General features: G+C 63.9%; 1 protein-coding gene across 5 annotated transcripts in view; it reads left to right on the top strand.

The window, feature by feature from the left end:
- The window catches only part of STAT3 (signal transducer and activator of transcription 3), a 41,714-nt gene extending 16,519 nt beyond the window's left edge, over nt 1–25,195 (top strand). The window contains exons 2-24 of one of the 5 annotated variants that reach the window (XM_075911498.2): nt 7,188–7,334; nt 8,211–8,355; nt 11,028–11,126; nt 11,638–11,733; nt 11,843–11,924; nt 12,349–12,443; nt 12,949–13,100; nt 13,446–13,604; nt 13,730–13,822; nt 14,636–14,695; nt 15,011–15,040; nt 15,146–15,239; nt 15,344–15,391; nt 15,725–15,808; nt 18,846–18,944; nt 19,476–19,611; nt 20,037–20,089; nt 20,174–20,268; nt 20,999–21,138; nt 21,499–21,711; nt 21,933–21,975; nt 22,448–22,560; nt 23,262–25,195. In XM_075911498.2, the coding sequence (XP_075767613.2) occupies nt 7,188–7,334; nt 8,211–8,355; nt 11,028–11,126; nt 11,638–11,733; nt 11,843–11,924; nt 12,349–12,443; nt 12,949–13,100; nt 13,446–13,604; nt 13,730–13,822; nt 14,636–14,695; nt 15,011–15,040; nt 15,146–15,239; nt 15,344–15,391; nt 15,725–15,808; nt 18,846–18,944; nt 19,476–19,611; nt 20,037–20,089; nt 20,174–20,268; nt 20,999–21,138; nt 21,499–21,711; nt 21,933–21,975; nt 22,448–22,560; nt 23,262–23,317 (2,332 nt within the window). In that variant the 3' untranslated portion in view covers nt 23,318–25,195. The other 4 variants (XM_075911497.2, XM_089774054.1, XM_075911496.2 and 1 more) reach the window with 4 other exon arrangements.
- Nucleotides 25,196–25,513: the final 318 nt, after the last annotated feature.

Here is a 25,513-nt window from a genome sequence, read left to right as displayed (position 1 = left end):
GGCTAGCTTGAGACAGCATCTCCACGCTCTAAGTCCTCCTCTGATGCCCTGCCGGCACTGCTTCCGGCCAGCCTTAAGCCCGGTTCAGGGTCCACTTAATGTGGACATGCTAGTTCGAATTAGCAAAACGCGAATTCGAACTAGTGTTTTAGTCTGGATCCGTTAGTTCGAATTAGCTTAGTTCGAATTAGCGTTGTAGTGTAGACGTACCCTAACATCCTTAGTCTGGACGGCTTCAGGGAGCGATGCGATGGCCGTCGCTTCCTTTCCCCAGCTTGCGGCTCCGCAGTGCTCAGACGGCAGCCCAGAGACCGGGAAGGGCCTGGCTGTGTTGTGCTCTGCAGACTCCTGTTCTGAGTAAGAGCTCAGTTTTGGTTTTATGACAGTGCACGATGTTTATCTGTTCTGCTGGTTTCAGGGACCGGGCCTCGGGGTTTGACCGCAGACTGGTTGTGGGCAGGACTCCCCTTCGGGCTCAGTTTTCCCCACAGAGCTTCACATGCCACATGGCTGGGTTTGGGGGTCTGCTCTGAGCCAGGTTAGGCTCTGAGCCTTGCAAGTGTGAAGCCGCAGGGCTGTCGGCACCCTGGGGTGCAGAGGAGGGAAAGGAGGGAAACCGGCTGATTTCCCAGAAAGGGCAGTTTGGATCCGTTTCTCTTTTGGTTGAGGTCTTTGGCTGCTGCTAAAGCGGAAAAGCGGCTGTTCTCACTCCCACCCAGCGTGGGTGACGGGTGCTTCCTCGCACCGAGACTGCCCGGCCGTGGGATCGCTTGGCTGTTCATTCCTTCTGGGGCATCTGGCACTGGCCACTGTGGGCAGACAGGACACTGGGCTAGGTGGACCTTGGGTCTGACCCAGAATGGCCACGTTTATGTTCGCCCTGCAGCTGTGTAAGTGCCGATCAGGCTTCAGGGCTTGCGGAAATCAACCCTGCACTGCGGGGGCGGGGCGGTAGCTCTGGGGGGGGTGGATCCCCCATCTTCAGCCCCAGTGACTTTCCGAGGGTGGCAAGAGCAGTGAGTTGGGGCTTGTGAAGGGATCGGATGCGTCCTGTAACCAGGGCTACTCCACACGTGGGCCGCATGGGTCCTGCAGCCTGTTTGTTTGTGGCCCGCGGGCGGTTTGGGTTTACGTGGGGCTCAGCACGTGGCCGTGGGTGGGATCCTTTGGACGTGGCTCCACTGGGAACACGCTCCACAAGGGTGAGGCCTCTGCCAGGCGGGGTGAGCGCTGAAAGACGCAAGTGGACGGGACGGCTGGACAGACGGGTTCAGGGTGTCGGCGTTTCTAGCCCCAGGGAGGAGGTGCCGGGAGCGCCGGGCTGCTTAGCCTAGTGGGCAGAGCCTGAGAAGTGCTGACTGGCTCTCACATGTTTGGGTCTGGCACCGCAGCGTAAGGCTGACTCTTTGTATTCATACCTGTCAGCGTGACTGAAGCTATTTGCATGTATATTTGCATGTCTGTGTAACCACGCTTAAGTTGTGGCCTTGGCGTGTGCTGTGAGTCTCATTGTGGCCCCCGGGGCTTCCGAAGTTGAGCAGCCCTGTTGGAACCTCCCTTGAGCCTCCCGCCCCCTCTCTCGGGCTTTCCCGACTTTCAGCTTGGCCTGTCGTATTTGTTCAGTTTGCCAGGCTGCATCCCGGGGTTTCCCTGCAGTGACCATCACTGGAGCTGTCGGACCCAGCACAAAGTGGGAGGAGCCCAGGGGAAGTCATGGGGTTACCACCGCGTGAGCCCAGTGGGAGAGGAAATGGGTTCCCTGGGACCCCTGCGTCGCTCGCTCTGCACCGGTCCCTCTGCGATTCCCAGCCGCGTAGCTCCTCCTTCCGCCCCTGGCCTTGGAAGCCGGTTACTGCAGCACAGTCTGCCTGCTCCAGCCCCTCTCTCCCTTTTCTGGCCTGAGCGATGGAGCTGACACCACACGCGATTTTCAGATCTCACCCGACACGCTTGTCTGAGAGCCCGTTTACCCTGGAGGAGGGTTGCTCGGCTGACCTTTCGCTGGGGCTGGCTGAGCTCACACCTCCAGAGTCACAGCCGGTCCGGTGAACCCGCCACGATTTCCCCTGCTAGTTTTCATTTGATTCCCGTTGACACACATGGAATAAACCCAAGAGTGATTTCTTCCTCCTTTCTGTTGTGGTTCCAGGCAGTCCCCGCCTCCTGCACTTACTGTAAGTCAAGTGGGGCCCGTTCCCTGCGCTGGTTCTGGAGGGAACCCAGCGACACACATCAAGGTAGAGCAGGGGTGGGCAATAACTTTGGGGGGGGCACCCCAAGAATTTGGACCGTGGTCGAGGGCTGATATTAATGGAGGTGGTGCGGGGTTGGATGAAGGAGGCGATTGTGATCTGGGGCAGGGGACGGGGGAAACCGGCCAGTGGGAGCCGTAAGATTGTGCTGGAAGCAGCGTGTGAAGCCTCTCCTCCCAGGCTCGCAGCTGTTCAGACAAACAGGGCCCCTTAGCTGGCGTTTCTGAGCAGTGTGGGGAGGTGGGGCAGGCAAGGAGCCTGCCTGAGACAGCCGCTGTGCCTGTGGTTAGGATCCAGTGGCTTGGTTGTCTGGATTCGTCCCAGGGGCTGCATTCTGTCCATCCCCGAGGTCGAGTCTGGCCAGGGTGTGCACCGGCATCCTGCTGAAGTCCCGTACCTAGCTCCTCTGGGATGGGTAAGAGCCATTCCAGGTGAAAGCAGGGAGCCCGTTGAAGCTGTCATGTGCAGAGAGCAGGGCCCCCCCCCCCCCCCCCCCCGCAGGGGCTGGTTGGGGATTGGCTCCGCTCCAGCGGGTGTTGCGGCTGATGGGAACAGCGTTGGAGCAGAACGGAGGAGAACGCCACTTGCCAGTCGCAGCTGCCAACTGTCTGGATGTTTCACTCGTTTGGGATGTTCTGTGGGCGGCTCGGTGGGCGGGCGGGCGGAGAAGGTTCGCAGGGTACGTGCCGGTTCAGTGCAAAGGGCTCAGCCCGGGGTCTCTGACGCCTGAACGAAGGATTCCTACGCCGGGGTCCCGCTGCCTCAGGCTGGCAGAGCTCCCGCTGGAGCCGGGAGACGTCTACAAGGTTGGGTGGTCGGAGTTTGGGGCCCGGTTCAGCAAATGCTTGAAGCTCAGACAGGCCTGTGAAATCCCACCCCTCTCAGCAAAGCGGGCCGCTGTTTGGGAATGGGGGGGGCCCCCATGCGAGCTGCTGCTTGGGAATGGGGGGGTGCCTGGGTCTTTGCTTGGGGAATGGAGGGAAGGCGTGCATATCCTTACGGGCTTTGCTGAATTGGGCACTCCAAGTGAGACGCCTCCCAAGCAGCCGGGGTTTTCCTCAGAAGTGCTGCGTGCCCGTGGAAGGCCGTGGCGGCCTCTGGCCCGCCAACCCCAACCGGCTGCAGCTGTTCTGTTCCATGCACTGGAAACGTGAGCTCGCGTGTCTGCCGCCAGCCTCCTCGCCCTCAGGAGCACGCGTGGCTCTTGGTTGGGTAGGCTCAGCCCGAGCCAGAGTTGGTGTCTGGGCAAATCCCGTGTCGGGTATGGCAGCCAGGCCTTGCTGAGGGGGGGGTGTGTGTGTGTGTGTGTGTGTGGTGGGGGGGGCGTGCCATTCCCCTCCGCAGGTTCTTACCATACGGGAGACACTTCATGGCGCTACAAAGGGGGCAAGCACGCTCTTCGGTTGCGTTGCCAACTGGCTGCAGTGGCGTTTCGCTTGCTCCCTGTGGCATGGTGGTGTTTAATAAGCGGACGTGCTCAGCAGTCGGGTTTCGCGCTCCCCAAAGGAGAGCGCTTAATTCCACCCCCGGGGAAGATGCCAGCTCCTCGGTGACCTTTCCCGTTCTAACGGCAAAGGCGGCGTGTCGGCCTGGCTGCCTGCTAGAGGTTCGGGAGCCCGCGGCTGGCTACGATGCGACAGCTTGTTTCAAAACTGAAATGATTTTGCAAAACGTACTTGGCGCTGAGCCGCGCAGGAAATGGCTCGCCCCCGAGACGCTTACTTTTGCTTTCTGTGCTGATGAACCGAAATGCTACTGATCTCTGGCCAGCCCAGGGTGCTCGGGTGGAAAAGCACCCGCCGCCCCGAGAAGTAGCTGCCGCCGTGCTAACGACACGACTAACGGGGGGGGGGGGGAGAAGAGGCTGGGGGTTCCCCCAAGAGCTCTGCAGATTGGCCATGTAGCGTGTTCCAGGGGCCTCACTGGAAAACGTAGTGCACTTGGGGTATCGGACTAACCCTGCCTAGGAGCGGTGGCGTTGCTGCGTTCGCTGCCTCTCTCCCGCCGCCGGGGAACGGGTGGGCCAATAGGGCTGCTGTGTGCTGGCCACAGAAAGGCCCAGGGGCAGCAGAACAGGATGTTCTAACCTCTCGTGTGATGTTCTCATCGCTTCGGCCTCGTGAGCCTTCTCACCTCAGCGCTGACTCGAGCCGGGCTCTCTCGGGGAACGCTAGAGCGTGTGGCTACCGGGGACCGGACAGCGAAGCCTGCGGCTTAGGCGCCAGCCGGTAGCTCCTGAAAACCAGCATGCACCAGGCCCGTGGGGCAGGGTGAAGTCCACTTCTGCACAAGGGGCCAGCACAGGCCCCTGCGGGAAGGGGAGCGAGGGCAGCGTGGGCTGACTTTGCCCCAGGACGCGAGGGGCAGATCTGTTTGCATTTGCATCAGAATGGCCAGACTGGGTCAGACCAAAGGCCTCTCTAGCCCAGTGTCCTGTCGGCCGACAGTGGCCAATGCCAGGTGCCCAGAGGGAGCAAATGGAACAGGGAATCCTCAAGCGATCCCTCCCTCCCCTGTCGCCCATTTCCCAGCTTCTGACACACCGAGACTAGGGACATCGTTCCTACCCATCCTGGCTATTAATTATTGATGGACCTGACCTCCATGAATTTATCTAGCTCTCTTTTGAACCCTGTAAAAGTCCTGGTCTTCACAGCATCTTCCAGCAAGGAGTTCCATAGGTTGACTGTGCATGGAAAAAAACCTTCCTTTTGTTTTAAACCTGCTGCTTATTCATTTTGTTTGGTGACCCCTAGTTCTTAGGTGATGGGAACAAGTCAATAACGTTTCCTTATTCACTTTCCCCACGCCACTCATGATTTTACAGACCTCTGTCCTATCCCCCATTAGTCTCCTCTCTTCTACGCTGAAAAGTCCCAGTCTTTCATCTCTCTTCATATGGCAGCCGTTCAAACCCCTCTTCATTTTTCTTGCCCTTTCCTGAACCTTTTCCAATGACAAACTTTCAGCTAGGCCATGTTTCTTTCCAGTTGCAGATCTACCTGCGGGTAGATGGATAAGAAGGCGGGCCCAGTGTTCAGGTTATTGGGTTTGTGTTTTACTCCTGTGGCATCTCTAAATCCCCTAGTCCGATCCCGTGGTCCTACCCCGGTGTAATGTGTCCCTGCCAGTTCACAGCTCATCCTGCTGAGTGTTGCAAGGAGCCAGCCGGCGGGTCCCACCAGCCTGTTATTGTCTGGCCCATATTGGCTAGTCCAGGCTCAGAGCGACACCCCAGCTTTTGATTGGACCCCTGGAGCAGCCCCATCAGTGTGCCAGACCCCCAGGACCCCTCTGCCTTCAGGGCAGGTCATGCTGGACTGCAGCCCCCTCCCCCACTTTGCCCTGTGAGCTCCACTCGGCAAGTCCCCTGAAGCAGATTCCTTAAGGGAGAGACCTTGGGCCACATTTGCACAGCACAGTAGGTTCCTGAGGAGTACTGGGGGGTGGTCCAGTTGGCTATGGGGAACTCAGAGAAGAACATAAGAACGGCCAGACTGGGTCAGACCAAAGGTCCATCCAGCCCCGTCTCCTGTCTGCCGACTAGCCAATGCCAGGTGCCCCAGAGGGAGGGAACCGAACAGGTAATGATCAAGCGAGCTCTCTCCTGCCATCCATCTTCATCCAAACAGAGGCTGGGGACACCGTTCCTTACCCATCCTGGCTAATAGCCATGAATGGACTTCACCTCCATGAATTTATCTAGTTCTCTTTTAAACCTTATTATAGTCCTAGCCTTCACAACCTCCTCCGGCAAGGAGTTCCACAGGTTGACTCTGCGCTGTGTGAGGAAGAACTTCCTTTTACTTGTGTTAAACCTCGTTCTTATATTATGGGAACAAGTCAATAACTTTTCCTTATTCGCTGACTCCACACCACTTGTGACTTTATAGACCTCTGTCCTATCCCCCCTCAGTCTCCTCTTTTCCAAGCTGAAAAGTCCCAGTCTCTTTAATCTCTCCTCTTATGGGACCTGTTCCAAACCCCAGAGACTGTTCAGGTCAGCTCCATGGAATTCACCAGCTGTCCTGCAGTGAAGCTGGGTGCAAGAGTACCTGCTTCTTCAAGTCCTCGCTCACATCCCTGCCCCGTCTCCTTGGGTCTCTGCCAGGCGGTGTTCCCTGCAAGCTGGGCCCTTGTGCGGCTGCTCAGGAGACTTTCCAGTGCTGCCCAGCTGACTTTAGCAGAGTCCCTGCAGCTAGGTTTGGTATTTCTATTGGTGGTGCACACTCATGCATGCCTTGGCACATGGAAAAAAAATATTCCGCACGTGGATGGAAAAAGTCTGCCCACAGATGGAGATGATTAGAGGGAACACGTGTCCGTGTGCGGCTTTCCCTGCTGTGCGAGCCGTGTGTCCTTGTTTCTCTGGACTCCTGATTGATCTGGGTCGGTTTCAGCCAGTTTCTTAATGGCTTGTTCTGAGGCAGCCAAGTGACACTCAAACAGTCCATTAGTCTGTCCTCAGAGCCAACAGGACCCCTCTCTCCACCTGGAAGCAATGAAAAGTGTGTATGTGAGGGAAACTGAGGCATGCTTCTGCCCCTTCCCACTTCATCCCCCTTGCTTTGTGGGGCGCTCTGTGGCAGTGGCTTTGTGTCTGTGTTGTGGGCGGAGGGGTGATACCAGGAACGCCTTGGGGAAGCCGGGAATCCGTTCTCCTTCTGCTGAATTCAGAAATGGCCGCGGGGATTTTGATCAACATTAAGAAATGAAACTGAGCTTTGGGCTAAGGTGAACCATGGGACATGCCCGCCCTGCCCCCTCTCCCCCTCCAGGCGGGGCGAGGAGCCTGGTTGAATGGGGGGAGTGTCACAATATGACTTGTGGGGATGCTCATGGAGTCATTTCTGGGGTAAAGGAAGACACGGAAGGGGTCCCCCCCAGCCTCTTGGGGTCCCCGTGGCTCTGACGCGGCTCTCTCTGCCTTGCCAGGTTTCCAGCCGAAGCCGAGATGGCGCAGTGGAATCAGCTGCAGCAACTGGACACGCGGTACCTGGAGCAGCTGCATCAGCTCTACAGTGACAGCTTCCCCATGGAGCTCAGGCAGTTCCTGGCCCCCTGGATTGAGAGCCAGGACTGGTAAGTCTGCTCCAGGGCCCGAGCCAGCCTCCCGTGTGTGGGGTCAGGCGGGGACTTGGCTGGCCACAAGGACCCCACAACTGCAGCGTGTCTTCCTGCAGCAGCTGGTGGGCACCTGGCCTGGCAATCCTGTTCCAAACCGCGCCTACTGTGGCCAAGGTGGCACCGGGCTGGCTGCATGGCGCTCTCCCTGAGTTGCACCCCGCTGGGTTGCAGGCCGCCTGGCCTGGGGGCTTAGTCCTCTGCACAGGGCGAATCTGGCCCGTGCTGAGCCAGAGCTGGTGGAGAGACTTGCAAACACAAGCACTTTGCCCTGCCGCGCAGGCTGACCTGCCCAGGGGGCGCATGTCGGTGGGCAACGCCCCTCGGAGTGGGAAAGGCCGCCCAGGCGCCGGCGAACGTCTGACGTGGTCCCTTGTCACAGGGATTTGACACGTTGCCGGCGGGTCTGGGATTGGGGTTTGGCGCTTGGAGGCTCGTCCCGGGGGCAGGAGGCGGAGGGTGTGGCGGCCGAGTACGCACGGAGCTGGCAAAACTGGCTTGCGGCCAACCCGGCGGTGGCCGCCTAAAAATGGGCCCCGCAGAATTTGCATGTGCAGCTGCCTGAATGAGCGAGCCAGGCCTGCACGCCCGGATGAGCAGGACCTGCAGCCAGCCGACTCCAGCGAGCAGATGGTGCTGGGGGGGCCCTCGCTGGGCAACTAGGTGCTGGGGGAAGGGGAGGGATCACATCCCTGCAGGGTCCTGCCCTCGCTGTGCGCATGGGAGTCGCTCCCATGCAGTTGCCCTGGGGTGGGGGGCCAAGCGGGGCCGTCCCTACCCGCCCCTGCACTGCGCGCGAGGAGTGTCCGTGTATTTCAACCCTGCCTCGCGCAGGGCGTACGCGGCCAGCAAGGAGTCCCACGCCACACTGGTGTTCCACAACCTGCTGGGAGAGATCGATCAGCAATACAGCCGGTTCCTGCAGGAATCCAATGTCCTCTACCAGCATAACTTGCGCAGGATCAAGCAGTTCCTGCAGGTGGGTATTGTGTCACTGTGGGGGGAGGAGCTACAGAGCCAGGGGGGCGGGGTCATCCCACAACCGTGGGGGGGAGGAGCTACAGAGCCAGGGGGGCGGGGTCATCCCACAACCGTGGGGGGGAGGAGCTACAGAGCCAGGGGGCGGGGTCATCCCACAACTGTGGGGGGAGGAGCTACAGAGCCAGGGGGGCGGGGTCATCCCACAACCGGGGGGGGGGGGGGGGGGGAGCTACAGAGCCAGGGGGGCGGGGTCATCTCACAACCGTGGGGGGAGGAGCTACAGAGACCGGGGGAGGGGAGGGCATCGTCCCACAACCTGGCTCTGCTGTCCTATGTGCTGGCTCCTCTTGCATCCAGGCGCAGCAAGGTTCTCGGCCCGGCTGGCTAGTGAAGGGTGCACCTATGGCTTCCCAGCCCCCTGCAACTTGACCGGCTTGTCTGGCCCTGGCTAGCCGCACAAGCTGTGCCACTGAGCCGGGCCACAAACCTGCAGCCATGCAGGGGCCGGATGGCCAGGGCCCGCAGCAGCTTGTTAACCCTTTACTGGCTGGCGGGGGGTAGGGTTGTTAAATTGAGACTAATTGGATAATCGAATAGTCGATGCAATTAGTTAAGTGCAGCTTCACTGCTGCACTTGGAAGGTGAAAGCGCTGCGGAGAGCACAGGTTCAGCGGGGGACTCCAGCACCCCCCCCCCCCCCCACGGGCCCTGGGCTCCCCGTGGTGTTTCAAAGCGGCAGGGGGGGACGACTCCTGGCCCCGGTCTGCACGCGGCGCTGCCACTTTGAAACACCCCTTCTTCTGCCCCCGCCCAGCTGCCTTTTTCTGATAGAGGCAGCGGGGGGAGGGGAGGGGCAGGAAGCCACGAGTGTGTCAACGATCCGATAAGCATTCGCTGATGGGATAGTCGACTAGTCGTTCACATCCCTAGGGTGGGGCGCATGCACCCCCGCGTGGCCATGGCACCAGTATTGCACTAGACCTCTACTCAAGGGGCAGTGGCTATGGAGGTAGCCCCGCTTGCCCCCCCCCCCAAGGACGTGGCTCTGCTGGCCGGAGATCTTGGGGCAGCTCTTGTACTACGGCTGCCGTGAGAAGGGGGCCAGGGCTGGTTAGAGCCGGCGAGGGATGTTGCATGTCGTGTAATTGAACAGTCGTGTAATCAAATCTCAGCAGTTACACGACTATCGATAGTCCCTGGGGCAGGGCCGGCAGCCAGTGCGCTCCGCCCCACTCCCGGGGAGCCCCGGCCACGCCGCACCGCTGCCTCTCTATCGTGACAGCAGCGTGGGTGGCAGGCGGGAGCCCGTCTGCGAAGGGAGCCAGTTTAAAAACCAGCTCCCCGTGCAGACCGGCTGCCTGCCACCCCGCACTGCTGCCTCGGATGCTTCGTGGCAGCCTCCCCTGCCTCTAATAGAGGCAGCAGTGCCGAGGAGGTGGGGCAGACAGCTGTGTGGAGCCAGGACCTGCTCCTCTGTAGGAGGCAGTGCAGGGCTGCGGGTGAGTCCGCAGAGCCGGCATACGCAAAGAGTCGGCTTAGAAGCTGGCTTCTCGTGCATATCGCGTGTGTCCGTCCCCCCCCCCCCCCCGTGCTGCTGCCTCTGTCGGACTCCCCACCGGCTCCTGCCTCTTCCCCACGCCCCTTGCTGCCTCTGTGTCAGAGGCAGCAAGATGGGGGTGGGGATGCGTGTAGGTGACCGGGTTCACTGATCAGCCCGACTTTATCGGTTAACGGTCTGATTGTCTACAGTTGACATCCCTAGAGCTGGCCGGGGTGCCAGCAGGGTAGGGGGCACCCCCCAGGTGTTGCTCACCTCCCTGGGCTGATGGGGCCGTGGATGCTCCAGGGTCCCTGCCCAATGCTCTGAATCCGCAACCCCACGAAGCGCGCTCCCTTCCGCTGTCCAACCCCTGCCCTAGCCGGGGGCAAGTGGCGCGGCAAGGCCAGGCCAGAGACAGTTGGGAGCCAGGCTGGCGTTCCCACTCGCTCCTCACGCACAGACGAGCGCAGGCCAGGGGCCGTCGCGGGTGGGCAGCCCTTGCCTGCCGTGGCGGCAGAGAGGGAGCCGTGTGCGCGCTCGGTGCCGCCTTGTCTGTGACCTGAGCAGGGTGCATTCCTCTCTTCCCCAGGGCCGGCGCTGAGCTGCCAGCCCAAAATGCCCTCGGTTTTCCGGGGGTAGGTTCAGATTCCTGCCCTGCTGCTCTCGCATGACCTCACCCCTTCCAGTCTGTTGAAGAGCTGACTGTGGGCAGTGGTATCTAGTGGTCAGAGCAGGGGATATCAGGCCAGCTCTGACATTGATTCCCACTGTGACCCTGTCCGTTCCCAGGGAAACTGAGGCATGGGGGAGGGGGCTGGACAGGTTCTGCTAACTGCTAGAGAGATACACTTGTGGACTGTGTGTCCAGGGAGGGACCAGCAGCTAATGCTGGACTCTGCAAAAGTGAGACAGATCCACCCTACATTTTAGGCAGGTTGGTTTTGAGGTTTTTTGTTTGTTTGAGGGAGAAACCTCAGCCGAGCAGATTGTGATTCCCAGTTCCTGTTAAGCCCTCGGCACTTCCCTGCGTGGCTGTGAAACGCTCCGCCCCCCCGCTGTGCGCTTCCCCAGCTCGGTGGGGGCTGGAAGTTCCATTTGTCTCCTGTCCCTCTCCCCCAAAACACATACAGAGCAGGTACCTGGAAAAGCCCATGGAGATCGCCCGGATCGTGGCCCGGTGCCTCTGGGAAGAATCTCGCCTGCTCCAGACGGCCGCGACCGCAGCCCAGGTGAGAGCAGGACTCGGCGCTCGGCTTGGGTGGGTCCCTGCTGGATGCTCCCCCGCCCTGGTGTGGAACAGAGACGGGGGCATCGGCGGTCCCTGAGGCCTTGCGGGGTTTGAGGGGCCGTTCCCAGGCGAAGCGGCGCTGCCGGAAACGCGCCGGGCAGCCATCGGTTGGCTTTGGCTGCTGACGTTTGTTTGCGAGCTGTCCCAGCTCCAGGCAAGAGCCGGGCACCGCGCTAGCCCCTGCCTGCCTGAGTCACTCCTGTCTGCATCTCCCCCTGGCCCCCTCGCCTGTGTTCAGACTGTCAGCTCTGACCGGCCGAGCGCTGCGGGGGCCACGATCCGCCATCCCAATAGCTCGGCACTGCGGCTGTTTGTGTGCTGGGGAGGTGAAGCCCTGAGCCCAGAGCGCTCGCACCGGCCAGCTGTTCCTGGCGCTACCCCGTGGGCAGGCGGTGACCCTGTGGGGCCTGTGATCCGGCTCTCACAAAGGCCCGTCCTGTTCCCCTCCACAGCAAGGTGGGCAGGCGTCACACCCCACGGCCGCCGTGGTGACAGAGAAGCAGCAAATGCTGGAGCAGCATCTGCAGGACGTGAGGAAGCGGGTGCAGGTAGGTCAGCCCAGCTGCCCTGGCCCTGGGGGTCCCCCGCCCCCCCCCAAATCCCGCTGAATGTGCTTGAGCCTCTGCCCTGAAATGACCCCGGCTCCTGGGCTTGCAGGATCTGGAGCAAAAGATGAAAGTGGTGGAGAATCTCCAGGACGACTTCGACTTCAACTACAAGACGCTGAAAAGCCAAGGAGGTAAAGGGGCAAGTGCCTGGCCGGAGGGGAAGGAGGAGGGAGCTGGCGAGGCCTCTGAGCTGTCGCTGCCCCGTGCCTGGGGTGAGCTGGGGCACCGGCCTGCAACTCGGGAGACCCCGGTTCGGTCTCAGACTCGCTGTGACTTGAGGCCTCCGCCATGCAGCCGGGCGCGACGGTCACTGGGCCCCGGGGGGCAGCGAGGATGCCAGCGCTGACCAGGGGCTGTGAGGATGGTATGGGTGATGCTGGGGGTGCTTAGACACGCCAGTGTTGGGGGGGCTAGACAGATGGCTCACGAGCCTGGCACTTTGTGCTGGGCAGGGAGCTGAGGGGGTGGTGCTGGGTGTTCTGTGCTGGCGGGTGCGTGTCTGGTGAGGAACTGGCTCTCCTTTCCCTCCTTTCTCCCCCCTTCTCCCCCCCCAAGATATGCAGGACCTGAATGGAAACAATCAGTCCGTGACGCGGCAGAAGATGCAGCAGCTGGAGCAGATGCTGACGGCGCTGGACCAGATGCGCAGGGTACGGGGCCCCCCTCCCCCCCTCGGCCGTCCGTCTGCCCACGGCTCGCTCGTCACCCGGCCCCGGCGGGCACAAGATGAAAGGAGCTTGCCTTGGTCGGGCCATGAGGCCCAGGGCTCCCTCCCCCCCGCAGCAGGGCGAGCAGGGGCTGGTGCTCCCGCTGGAGTCTGGGGGAGCCACAGGCTTCGTGGGCCAGATCCAAGCCATGGGCGCTTGGTTCCCCACCCTGCTCTGTATGCACCATGGCTCAGGGTCCGGTGTCGCTGTCCAAGCTGAGCGATTGGACGCCCTGCCCCCCGCTGGGCGCTCCAAGGTCTGCCCCTCGTTCAGCGTGGGAGTGCTCCGATGCTGTGGGGCCGGGTAGGAGCACCTGGCGAACCGCCCCGTGTAATAGCGCGGAAGCGGCTCCGGGATCGGGGGCTGGCAGTCACAGCCTGTGACGCTCTGGGTCTCCCAGCTCTAGACCGGGCTGAGGCGCCACCTGAGTGTCTCTTCCCCTTGGCAGGGGATCGTGAGCGAGCTGGCCGGGCTGCTGTCGGCCATGGAGTACGTGCAGAAGACGCTGGCGGACGAGGAGCTGGCGGACTGGAAGAGAAGGCAGCAGATCGCGTGTATCGGGGGCCCTCCCAACATCTGCCTAGACCGCCTGGAAAATTGGTGAGACCGCAGGGCCCGTTGCCACGGGCGCTCCCGAGCGGAGAGCCAGATGGGTGCTGCTTGAATTCAAGCCGCCAGGAACGGATCTGTCCCGGCCCCCCTCCTCCTGCCCCCGGTATTTCCTCAGCCCCAACACCCCCAGACCTCCCGGTGTTCGATTCGACAGGCAAATGGGTCCCTGCGCCCCCGCAGCCCCCTCGCAAGGCGGCTGTGAAGAGTCGGGGCTCCATAAGCAATAGACGCAGGCCTGGGGCGCCACTCCCGTTCATAGGGGCTCAGGCGCCCAGGGTTGCCATGGGCTGAGCTAGTCAGTGGGGCTCTCAGCTGGCTCCTCCTCCCCTCCAGGATCACGTCCCTCGCAGAGTCCCAGCTTCAGACGCGGCAGCAGATCAAGAAGCTGGAGGAGCTGCAGCAGAAAGTCTCCTACAAAGGGGACCCGATTGTCCAGCACCGGCCCATGCTGGAGGAGAGGATCGTGGAGCTGTTCAGGAATCTCATGACGAGGTACCGGGCCATGAGGACGAAGAGCTGCTCCCGCCGCCCGGGGGTGTCCTGAGGCGGGCGCCGGGGGGGCGGGGGGAGACACAGGACCTGTCTGAGTGTGACCCCCCTGCGCTTTCCTCCTGCAGCGCCTTCGTGGTGGAGCGGCAGCCCTGCATGCCCATGCACCCGGATCGGCCCCTGGTCATCAAAACCGGCGTGCAGTTCACCACCAAAGTCAGGTGCGTCCTTCTGCGGGAGCCGAACGTGAGGCCGCTCCTAGTGGGCGTCTGGCGGGTCCTTTCGCTCCCTGGGTGGGCTGGAAAACGTCCGTGGGGCCGAGCTGCTCTGGTCCTGGAGGCTGGTGGGTTCTTCTCCCTCTGCCTCCACTGCCCAGGCTGGTGGGAAGCCGTGTCGAGTGCCCCTGCCGGTCAGGTTTCTGCCCCGGCCTGCGTGCCTGGCTCCTGCTGTCGTCAGCGTGTTCCCGTTGTAGCTGATCTCCCCCCAGCACCTTTCTGCCCTCTGTCACCCGGGCAACAAGAGCAGCCTGACCCCCAGGGCTGGAGGCGAACAGCCCAGTGCGGAGGCGTCGTCCAGCCGCTGGCATTGATCCTGTGCCCGACCCTCTACGCTTCCTGAGAGCCGGCGGCTCCCGAGACTTGATCCCAGCTCCGCTGTGGCCCTGCCGTGTAGCCTGGGACCACAGCCTTCCCCGCTCGGGTCCCCCGCTGGGGCACAAAGCCTTGCCAGCCTCGCTGGGTGCCTCCCCAGTGCATTAAGGAGCAAGGGGGCAGTGGGTGCCGCAGCCCGACCCGCATGCTCAACAGCAGCTGTGAGGGCTGGTTCCTGGGAACGGGCTTCAGCCTCCTGGCAGGGGGAGAGCCCTGGGCCTCTGCCTGGGCAGGCTCCCTGGCAAAGCCCTGTCCCAGCTGCAGTACGGCCAGGGCTGCGTGCAGCGCCGCTGGCTGAAGCTGTGTCCGAGTCTCCCGGGTGTCCCGTGCCGAGGCTGCTCTGGCGGCCGAACGCCTCGTGCTGAAGTCTCTCCCTTCCGGCAGGCTACTCGTCAAATTTCCTGAGCTCAACTATCAGCTGAAGATTAAAGTCTGCATCGACAAGTGAGTGTGGCGCCCGCGGGGGCTGGTATCGCAGAGCAAAGGGGCACCAGCCTCTCCGAGGGGGAAAATCGGCTCCTGGGCCAAGCCCCGGCACGAGCCGGGGGCCGTGTGGTGCTCTGGGCACAGGGAGGTTTTCACGCCCGCTGCACGCTGTCCCCCTGCCCTTAGGGTGCAGGGGCCCACGTGCAAAGGAGCTGGTAGGTCCCCTTAGGAGCTGCAGTGCCACTTCGGGGGGGGGGGGGTGTGTGTGTGTGTGTGTATAGGACACGCTCTCCGCTCCGGCGTGCACTGACACTGAGCCTCTCTCCTCTCCAGGGACTCGGGGGACGTTGCCGCGCTCCGGGGGTAAGTGACTCCAACGTGTCTCCTCTCTCTCCGTCCCTGACGCACGTCCTGCCCCCTGCTCTGTCCTGGACTCTGGGGGGTTCTAACACCCTCCACTCCCCTCAGGTCCCGGAAGTTTAACATCTTGGGCACGAACACCAAGGTTATGAACATGGAGGAGTCGAACAACGGCAGCCTGTCAGCAGAGTTCAAGCATCTGGTAAGTTGCGGGGCCCGTGTGCGCCCGGGGGGGCCCGTGTGCGCCCGGGGGGGCCCGTGTGCGCCCGGCCGGCTGCAGCTTTACCGTCTCCCTTCTCTTTGCAGACGCTGCGGGAGCAGAGGTGCGGCAACGGGGGCAGAGCCAACTGTGACGTGAGTGTCCCAGCCTGCGCGTGTGCCCTGAGGTGGGGGCAGCCCAGGGGACCCTGGTGGGGACCCCACTGGGCTGGGAGCGCTCCCGCCAGCCCTCCTCTTTGGGCAGCCCCCCCAGGGCTCACTGGAGAGGTCTCAGCCTCTCCAGACTGGCCGAGGGAAGGTTTTTGTGCAGCACGTTCTGCAGGGAGGCAGAGCTGCCCCCCCCCCGCAGGACAGGTCATGCCCCAGCGAACCCGCAGGGCACCCGGGCTGAAGGGGCTTGTTGTGCCTGGCCTGCTGGCTGCCTGGGGAATAGCCGGCATCCCCTGAACGGCCTCCCTGTCCTCCCAGGCCTCCCTGATTGTCACGGAGGAGCTGCACCTCATCACCTTCGAGACCGAGGTCTATCACCAGGGCTTGAAGATCGACTTGGAGGTGAGTCCTGTGGGAATGGCTGCCGGGCGCAGCTGCCCCTCTTGGTGGGAGCAAGGGAGTGGGCCGCCCAGCTGGGAAGAGGGCCTCCGGCTTCCCCCTCAGATAAAGGCCTCTCCACTGGCTTGGCCAGGCCTGGGGGAGCACAGGCTCCTCTGGTGGGCAGGTGGAGTGTTAGGCGGAGCACCGTGGCGGCTCTGTGGCGGGCCCGAGGAGCACTATGGTGGGTAGGTGGAGCGCTGTGGCAGCTCTGTGGCGGGCCCAGGGAGTGCCGTGGTGGGTAGGTGGAGCGCTGTGGCGGCTCTGTGGCGGGCCCGGGGAATGCCGTGGTGGGTAGGTGGAGCGCCGTGGCGGCTCTGTGGCGGGCCTGGGGAATGCAGTGGTGGGTACGTGGAGCGCCGTGGCGGCTCTGTGGCGGGCCTGGGGAATGCCGTGGTGGGTAGGTGGAGCGCTGTGGTGGCTCTGTGGCGGGCCTGGGGAATGCCGTGGTGGGTAGGTGGAGCGCCGTGGCGGCTCTGTGGCGGGCCCGGGGAGCGCTGTGGTGGCTCTGTGGTGGGCCTGGGGAATGCCGTGATGGGTAGGTGGAGCGCTGTGGCGGCTCTGTGGCGGGCCCGGGGAGTGCCGTGGTGGGTAGGTGGAGCGCCGTGGCGGCTCTGTGGCGGGCCTGGGGAGCACCGTGGTGGGTAGGTGGAGCGCTGTGGCGGCTCTGTGGCGGGCCCGGGGAGTGCCGTGGAGGGTAGGTGGAGCGCCGTGGCGGCTCTGTGGCGGGCCCGGGGAGCGCTGTGGTGGCTCTGTGGTGGGCCTGGGGAATGCCGTGATGGGTAGGTGGAGCGCTGTGGCGGCTCTGTGGCGGGCCCGGGGAGTGCCGTGGTGGGTAGGTGGAGCGCCGTGGCGGCTCTGTGGCGGGCCTGGGGAGCACCGTGGTGGGTAGGTGGAGCGCTGTGGCGGCTCTGTGGCGGGCCCGGGGAGTGCCGTGGTGGGTAGGTGGAGCGCCGTGGCGGCTCTGTGGCGGGCCTGGGGAATGCTGTGGGTAGGTGGAGCGCTGTGGCGGCTCTGTGGCGGGCCCGGGGAGTGCCGTGGTGGGTAGGTGGAGCGCCGTGGCGGCTCTGTGGCGGGCCTGGGGAATGCCGTGGTGGGTAGGTGGAGCGCTGTGGCGGCTCTGTGGCGGGCCCGGGGAGTGCCGTGGTGGGTAGGTGGAGCGCTGTGGCGGCTCTGTGGCGGGCCCGGGGAGTGCCGTGGTGGGTAGGTGGAGCGCCGTGGCGGCTCTGTGGCGGGCCCGGGGAGTGCCGTGGAGGGTAGGTGGAGCGCTGTGGCGGCTCTGTGGCGGGCCCGGGGAGCGCTGTGGTGGCTCTGCGGTGGGCCTGGGGAATGCCGTGATGGGTAGGTGGAGCGCTGTGGCGGCTCTGTGGCGGGCCCGGGGAGTGCCGTGGTGGGTAGGTGGAGCGCCGTGGCGGCTCTGTGGCGGGCCTGGGGAGCACCGTGGTGGGTAGGTGGAGCGCCGTGGCGGCTCTGTGGCGGGCCCGGGGAGTGCCGTGGTGGGTAGGTGGAGCGCCGTGGCGGCTCTGTGGCGGGCCTGGGGAGTGCCGTGGTGGGTAGGTGGAGCGCCGTGGCGGCTCTGTGGCGGGCCCGGGGAGTGCCGTGGTGGGTAGGTGGAGCGCCGTGGCGGCTCTGTGGCGGGCCCGGGGAGTGCCGTGGTGGGTAGGTGGAGCGCTGTGGCGGCTCTGTGGCGGGCCCGGGGAGTGCCGTGGTGGGTAGGTGGAGCGCCGTGGCGGCTCTGTGGCGGGCCTGGGGAGCACCGTGGTGGGTAGGTGGAGCGCTGTGGCGGCTCTGTGGCGGGCCCGGGGAGTGCCGTGGTGGGTAGGTGGAGCGCTGTGGCGGCTCTGTGGCGGGCCCGGGGAGCGCTGTGGTGGCTCTGTGGTGGGCCTGGGGAATGCCGTGATGGGTAGGTGGAGCGCTGTGGCGGCTCTGTGGCGGGCCCGGGGAGTGCCGTGGTGGGTAGGTGGAGCGCCGTGGCGGCTCTGTGGCGGGCCTGGGGAGCACCGTGGTGGGTAGGTGGAGCGCTGTGGCGGCTCTGTGGCGGGCCCGGGGAGTGCCGTGGTGGGTAGGTGGTGGGTAGGTGGAGCGCCGTGGCGGCTCTGTGGCGGGCCCGGGGAGTGCCGTGGTGGGTAGGTGGAGCGCCGTGGCGGCTCTGTGGCGGGCCTGGGGAGCACCGTGGTGGGTAGGTGGAGCGCTGTGGCGGCTCTGTGGCGGGCCCGGGGAGTGCCGTGGTGGGTAGGTGGAGCGCTGTGGCGGCTCTGTGGCGGGCCCGGGGAGTGCCGTGGTGGGTAGGTGGAGCGCCGTGGCGGCTCTGTGGCGGGCCTGGGGAGCACCGTGGTGGGTAGGTGGAGCGCTGTGGCGGCTCTGTGGCGGGCCCGGGGAGTGCCGTGGTGGGTAGGTGGAGCGCCGTGGCGGCTCTGTGGCGGGCCTGGGGAGCACCGTGGTGGGTAGGTGGAGCGCTGTGGCGGCTCTGTGGCGGGCCCGGGGAGTGCCGTGGTGGGTAGGTGGAGCGCCGTGGCGGCTCTGTGGCGGGCCTGGGGAATGCCGTGGTGGGTAGGTGGAGCGCTGTGGCGGCTCTGTGGCGGGCCTGGGGAGTGCCGTGGTGGGTAGGTGGAGCGCCGTGGCGGCTCTGTGGCGGGCCTGGGGAGCGCTGTGGTGGCTCTGTGGCGGGCCTGGGGAATGCCGTGGTGAGTAGGTGGAGCGCCGTGGCGGCTCTGTGGCGGGCCCGGGGAGCGCCGTGGCTCCCTATGGGGGGGCCTTCACGAGGTTCCTCAGGAAGGGGTGGGTGAAGGGTCAGGCGGTTGCTGCACGCTCTGCGCTGGGCAAAGCCGTCGGGGTGGCAGCAAGGAGCACTAGAGACGAAGTTGTGCTCACATCGCGGCAGGCTGCCCAGGGAACCATGGTGGGCGCGGCCGCTGCGGGGCTTGGCCCGGGCGACGGGGTCGGTGCGTGTGTCTGGGGTGGGGGTCTAAGGAAGCAATGACGTGACGTCTCGTCTCTCTAGACCCACTCGTTGCCTGTCGTGGTCATCTCCAACATCTGCCAGATGCCCAACGCCTGGGCCTCCATCCTGTGGTACAACATGCTGACGAACAACCCCAAGGTGTGTGTGCGGCCCCTGAGGCGGGGGGTGGATTCGGCAGGGCCTCCAGGGGGCAGGTGGGGGATTGTTCCCGAGGGTATCTGCCGAGCAGAGCTGCATGGGGCTGACCATGTGACACCTCCTCCCACTCAGCCTGCGGGCGCAACACGCCCAGCGTGGGGGGTGTCACAGGCTGCATGGCCTGTCTGTTCCCCAGGCACTTGGAGGCCCCTGCCGGGGGGCTAGAGTGGCAAGAATTCTGCCAGTGCTGTGATCTAGGAGCCCCAGCTGAGATCAGGCCCCTTGGCGCACTGCACAGACCCCCTCCTCGCTGCCTGAGCTTCCTGGCCACCCCGCCAAGAGAGAGCAGGGAAACTGAGGCACAGAGCGAGGCAGCAGCTTGCCTGAGGTCTCGTGCGCTGGTGGCAGAGGCAAGCGAGGCAGGGCCAGGCAGCCTCCCCCGTTGGGCTGACGGCAGCGCCTGCGGGCGCATTTCTCGGGCGCTCTCTGCGTTGCCTTCAGGCGGGTTCTGTTTTTCCCCCTCCCTCCCAGAACGTGAACTTCTTCACCAAGCCCCCGATCGGCACGTGGGACCAGGTGGCCGAGGTGCTGAGCTGGCAGTTCTCCTCCACCACCAAGCGGGGGCTCAGCATCGAGCAGCTGACCACGCTGGCGGAGAAGCTCCTAGGTAACCCACCCGCCGGGCTGTGTTTGGGCCAGGGATCCTAAACCCCTTAGGCAGGTGCTGAGGGCTCTGTCCCTGGGGCGGGGGAGCCTGCCCGGTGTCCCAGCAGCTTTGGGCTCCAGGCTGCAAGTGCAAGAGAGACAGGCCGGTGGCTGGCACCTTCCAGCCTGGGAGCTGGGTGCTGGTTTCTGGGGGTGAAACACCCCCTCCCTCTCTCCCCCCGTAGCAGGCCTAGCACTGGGGGGCCCTGCCTGGGCCGCTCTCCGGTGGGACGGCAGAGTCCCCGTCAGCCACGTTGGTTCCCCGCCGGACGCGCCAGCATCTGCTGCGGGACCCCGTGTGGCTCCGCAGCCGTGCAGCACCGCGGAACTGCCGCTCGTTCCGGAAACCCCTCCAGGGCTAACGACCCCGCTCTGCCCCCACCCTAGGGCCCGGCGTCAACTACTCCGGCTGCCAGATCACCTGGGCCAAGTTCTGCAAGGTGAGAGCTGCCCCACGGCATGTGCCCCCGCTCCGCCTGCCCCGCCCGGGCCTGCGCTCACCAGGCCCCTCTGCTTCCCCGCAGGAAAACATGGCCGGCAAAGGGTTTTCCTTCTGGGTCTGGCTGGACAACATCATCGACCTGGTGAAGAAATACATCCTGGCGCTGTGGAATGAGGGGTGAGCCGTGGCCACGGCCCCGGGACCCCGCAGCTGGGGCGGGAAAGCTGGCCTGATGGGCTGAGCCGGGCGCTATCAAGGGGCCATGGGGTGGGGGTGTCCACGTCCCGTAGCCCGGTGGCTGCCTTGGCCCGTGGTGAGCCACCCCTGGGCTCTGAGCCACGCCGAGTCCTTGGCAATTCCTGAGCTTCGTTTCAAGCGCTGATGCAGATTAGAAAGGGAGGATGCCTACTTTACTGGGAGGGTGGGGGAGGAATTAGTCCCGGGAGCAGCCCTGCGAAGGCCCTGGTGCAGCCTTGGGTCGGAGGGCTCCCCTGAAACGTGCCCCAGCTCCGCTCCAAGCTGCAGGCTGGAGCTAGGGTGGAGCTCTGGCCTGGGCGGTACCAGGCAGGCTGGGGGCTCCATGGCTCCTTTCTGACATCCGGCCCTGGGGACACCGAGCCGGCAGAGCATCCTCGGGATGCCTGGGGCTGGACCGCAGCACTCTCCTTCCCCTCCCTCTCACTGCAGCATGGGCTGTGCCAGGGCAAGCGGCAGGCAGGACCGTATGGGGGTCAGCGGTTCTGATTCAGCCACCGCCCAGCGGCTTCGTATCCCCTTCTGCCAGCAGCTCCCGCCGTGCCAGCACCGGTCCAGCAGCTGCAGGGCTCGGGGAGGGAGGCAGCGATGGAGCCAAGCGCAGCCCTGCGGCCGCTGACCATGTCCCTCGGGGCTGTCTCCCTTCTGCCAGGTACATCATGGGCTTCATCAGCAAGGAGCGGGAGCGCGCCATCCTGAGCACCAAGCCGCCCGGCACCTTCCTGCTGCGCTTCAGCGAGAGCAGCAAGGAGGGGGGTATCACCTTCACCTGGGTGGAGAAGGACATCAGCGGTACGTGCCCGGGGCTGGTCACCGAGCCGGGGCGGCGCGTTACTGACCCGCGAGGAGTCTGGGATCGTAGCGCGTCTCGGCTCCGCCCAGCGGGGGTCGGCCGGGATCATGGGCTGCAGTCCCCTGCCAGCGCTCTAACCACTGCTCACCCTTGTCCGTCCTGACGCCTGAGCTGTGTCCCTGCTGCTGTGCTGAGCGCCTGCTGGAAACTGGCTCCCAGGGCTCCGTGCGGCCATGCCTGGAGCCTGCCCTGTCTTATGCAGCCCTAATAGGAGGGCTGGTGCCGTGGGGTTTTTCCCAAGGGAGCCTGGAACGGGTGTGGGATGGGCCCCCATGAAACGCTTCCTCCTCCCCTTCCAGGGAAAACCCAGATCCAGTCCGTGGAGCCGTACACCAAGCAGCAACTCAACAGCATGTCCTTCGCGGAAATCATCATGGGCTACAAGATCATGGATGCCACCAACATCCTGGTCTCGCCCCTGGTCTACCTGTACCCCGACATCCCTAAGGAGGAAGCCTTTGGCAAATACTGTCGCCCCGAGAGCCAGGAGCACCCCGAAGCTACGGACTCAGGTAGTCGTTGACTTTCCGCGACTGCTGCCTCTCCGGCTGCGGCGCGGGAACGTCGGGGAGATCCGGCAGCCGCTCACCATCCGCCGATTTACCTGGATCGAGGCTTCCTTTGTTCGTGGGGGGAGAAGCCGTCTGGTCTGCGGCGGGGCAGGCGTCCTGAGAACGGGGCCGACCGGGGTGGGACAGACGGCCAGCTGCCTAACCCGCTTTTCTCCCCGCAGGCACCGCGCCGTACCTGAAGACCAAGTTCATCTGCGTCACCCCGTAAGTGTTCTCTGAGGCGGCTGCCGCGGGGCGGCCCTGAGCACGGTGTTGTCACGCTCGCTGGGAGCCCCGGCAGGCGTGCCTTGGCTCTTAGCGCGAGACTCTTTCTTTCTGTTGCAGCGAGCCCAAGTCCCGGCCCTGTTGGGCGGGGGGCTGCACAGGCGCGCCCGGAGACGCCCGTCCCGAGGAGCTCGGAGGCTTGCTGGCTCCGCCCCGCAGCGTGGGGGGACAGGGGGTTCTCCCCGGCGTGCCGATGGAGAAGTGGGACCCACAGGCCCGGGGTCACCCAGGAAGTGGGCACGGAGCTGGGAATTGATCCCAAGTTGCCAGTCCCTCGTGCGGCTCATGGCACCGTTCCCTCCCCTCCCCGCCAGGCCCGGCTCTGCCCTACCCTAGGCAACCCCGAGGTGGCCCTGGGCCTCTCATGGCTTCTCTTGTGCTGTCTCGTTGTCCTCCCCCTTCCCCGCTACAGAACGACCTGCAGCAACACCATCGACCTGCCCATGTCCCCGCGCACACTGGACTCGCTCATGCAGTTTGGCAATAACAGCGAGGGAGCCGAGGCCAACGCCGGAGGCCAGTTTGGTAAGTGGGCAACACCTGGCCCCGGGGCTCTGGTGTCCTGCCCCAGGCATGGGGCCTCTGCTCACTCATAGCAGCCAGGGGATGTAGGTCTGGTGCCAGCTCTGCCAGGGCCCAGGCCTTTCCCAATTAGGGATGTGACAGTGTAGCAAAAGCGTAGCTGTTAACGCTGTAGACTACACACATTCTCCCCTCCCCTGCCAGTAAATGTCTTTAGCGTCCTGGCTCCCACTGGGCCTGGGACCTACCCTACCTGCGGCTCTGCATTTCAGGTGGGCAGGCAGCCCGGCTCCGTTCCGGCTCGTGCTGGGTCCAGGAGCTCAGACCCTCACTGGACAGGGGCTGCTGCCACCCTGCGCTGCTGCCTCTGTATCAGAGGCAGCAGCGCGGGGAGCTGGTTTTTAAACTGGCTCTCCCCGTGGACCAGCTCCTGTCTGGCACCCCACACTGCTGCCTCTGATACCGAGGCAGCAGCACGGGGTAACAGGGCTCCTCGGGAGTGGGGCTGGAGCTTGCTGGCTGCCGGCCTCACCCCCGGACTATAGAATAGTCGAGTAACTGATAAGAAGTCATGAGGTTAGTCGACGGTTCAGTTAACCGATATTTAACATCCTTATTCCTGACCTGGGGCCGCCTCCCTCGGGAGGGGTGGATTGTTCTGAGCCCCATCTGACCGGCCCCTGTCCCTGTGTGTTTCCCTGCAGAGTCTCTGACCTTCGACATGGAGCTGACTCCGGAGTGCACCGCCTCGCCCATGTGAGGGACGCAGCCCCGGCTCTGCCCTCCTGCCACATCTCTTAGGGGAGCATCTGGACAGCTCGACCTGCCTGGCTCCATGTCGTTCCCTCGCCCTCACCCACTAGGTCACACGTTGGCTCCGTGGCCAGAGCATCCCCGGGCTGCGGCCTGGGGGGGGACGCAGGCCTGGGGTGTCCTGACCCACTGGCAGCTGTCGAACAGGAGTGCCCCGCTGGCACTCAGAGGCGGTGCCTGTGGGTCTGGGGGGAGGGAACCCGTTTTTCTATTTCCTTCCATAACACACGTTTCCTGCTCGATGAAGTGCCTGTCCGTAGCTGACTGCCGCTGCCTCCATCCGTGCCGCGCCATTCCCAGGCCTCCGCAGCCCCTGTCCCAGCCACCCCCCGCACAATCAGCCACGTCCCCACCAGGACTTTCACTGAGTCTGTTTCTTCCAGGCAGCTGGGAGAGGAGCCCAGCAGCCCTACTGCCAAGTGCTGTAGCTAGTCAGCATAGGGGTGAGTCCTGTGGGCATGAGCAGCATCTACCGGGCGGGGGAGCGGCTTCCCCCTGCAGGCAGGACGCTCCGTGATGGTTGGCCCTCCCCTGAGGCCCTTGGTTCGGAGGCTGGGCTGGATGGGCCATCTCCCGGTTGCTGGGGTAACTGGGGGCCCTACCCATCCGCTCTTCTGGCCCCTGAGCTGGAGGCCGATGCGAACGGGGCGGTTCTGCTCCCTGCTCCGATCAGCCGTTTGGCTGGACCTAGGGCGTAGGACGAGCAAGCCAAGTGCCGCCCTGCCCAGGGCGTGCCTGGAGTGCCAGAGCTGCGGGCAGGCGGGGACTCTCCAGCGAGCGAGGCAGTAGCTTGTCCTGTGGGCGGTCCCCATACTCCCATGTCCTTCGCAGCTGGGTCCATCCTCCAGGTGGTCCCTTTTGACACTGAGGTGCCCCTGTTATGGAGCTGCGCTCTGGTGGCCCCTCCCCCCCCACCAGATCCCTGCCCCAGCTACTAGGCCCTTCACGCACGGTGGCCTTTGCGTGCTCCTTCTAGGGTGTATATCCCACAGGCCTCTGGGGATTGCTGGTGCCAGTTCCTGCCACGCTGCGGCCTGCCGGCTCTGGCCTGGTCAGGCTGGGGGCAGAAACCTGCAGTGGCAGGCACTGGACAAATATAGGGGGCTTTGCCATTCTGGTCTGGGGTTGGTTTTTCAGTGATAAGCTAGCAGGCCCGATGGCTTCAGAGAGACAGCGGCCACCCTCCAGGGGCAGGGGAGCTAACGAGTCTCCTCCTGAGATCGTGCCAAGTGGCCAGCCACGTGTCGTGGGTCAGAAAGTGGCTCCCCCCGGGGCGCTCTGCAGGTGCCATGAAACAGCCGGTTCTGCGCTGTACATAGCCCGAGAGAGGAACCGAGCGCCATGCTCTGAATCTCTTCAGCTTGGATCCCAGTATTAGATGAGCATGAGCCATGAGGGGGCCGGAGGGTGGCAGAGCAACAGCTGCCTGCGTTTCACAGCCTGGGCTAAACCTACGTATATAAACGCTTGGGAGCAGGGGGGTCCCTTTCTTAACCAAGAAGCCCCAGGCTGGGGTGCCCATTCGGAACAGCCATTTGCACTAGTGCGCGGCGTGAGCTCACACGCACCAAACTGGCCCTCTGGTGCAGACCTAGATGCTCGCACAAGGTGAAGGCTGTTGGCTGACCCAAGTTTATTTCTTAACCAATAGCGTGCGCCTCCCGCCCTTCCTTGCCTGCCTCTCCGCTTCTCCATCATCCAGCCGCCTCCTCCGCCCTGTACGTCCCCTTGTGGCGCTCAATACTGTAAAGATTTTATTTTTTGTATATTTTATTGCTGTATTTACAGGCTTTAACTTTCTCCTAAATAAAGGTGCTAAAGCGACTGTGCGCCCCAGCTGGCCTCCTCTCTTACCGGTCACTCATAGACTTTAAGGTCAGAAGGGACCATTATGATCATCTAGTCTGACCCCCTGCACAGTGCAGGCCACAGAATCTCGCCCACCCCTTCCTGGAATTATCCTCTCGCCTGTATCTCAGATATTGAAGCCTTCAAATGGTTTGAAGACCCCAAGATGCAGAGAATCCTCCAGCTGTGATCTGTGCCTCATGCTACAGAGGAAGGCGAAAAACCTCCTGGGCCTCTGGAGGTTAAATGCGAACACCAGGGCCAGTGAGATTCAGCCATTGGGGGTTCAGATCAA

The sequence above is a fragment of the Pelodiscus sinensis genome, chromosome 29 (assembly GCF_052426305.1).
Source record: "Pelodiscus sinensis isolate ZL-2025 chromosome 29, ASM5242630v1, whole genome shotgun sequence".
Lineage (NCBI taxonomy): Eukaryota > Metazoa > Chordata > Testudines > Trionychidae > Pelodiscus > Pelodiscus sinensis.
This window is presented reverse-complemented; position numbering and strand designations above follow the sequence as displayed.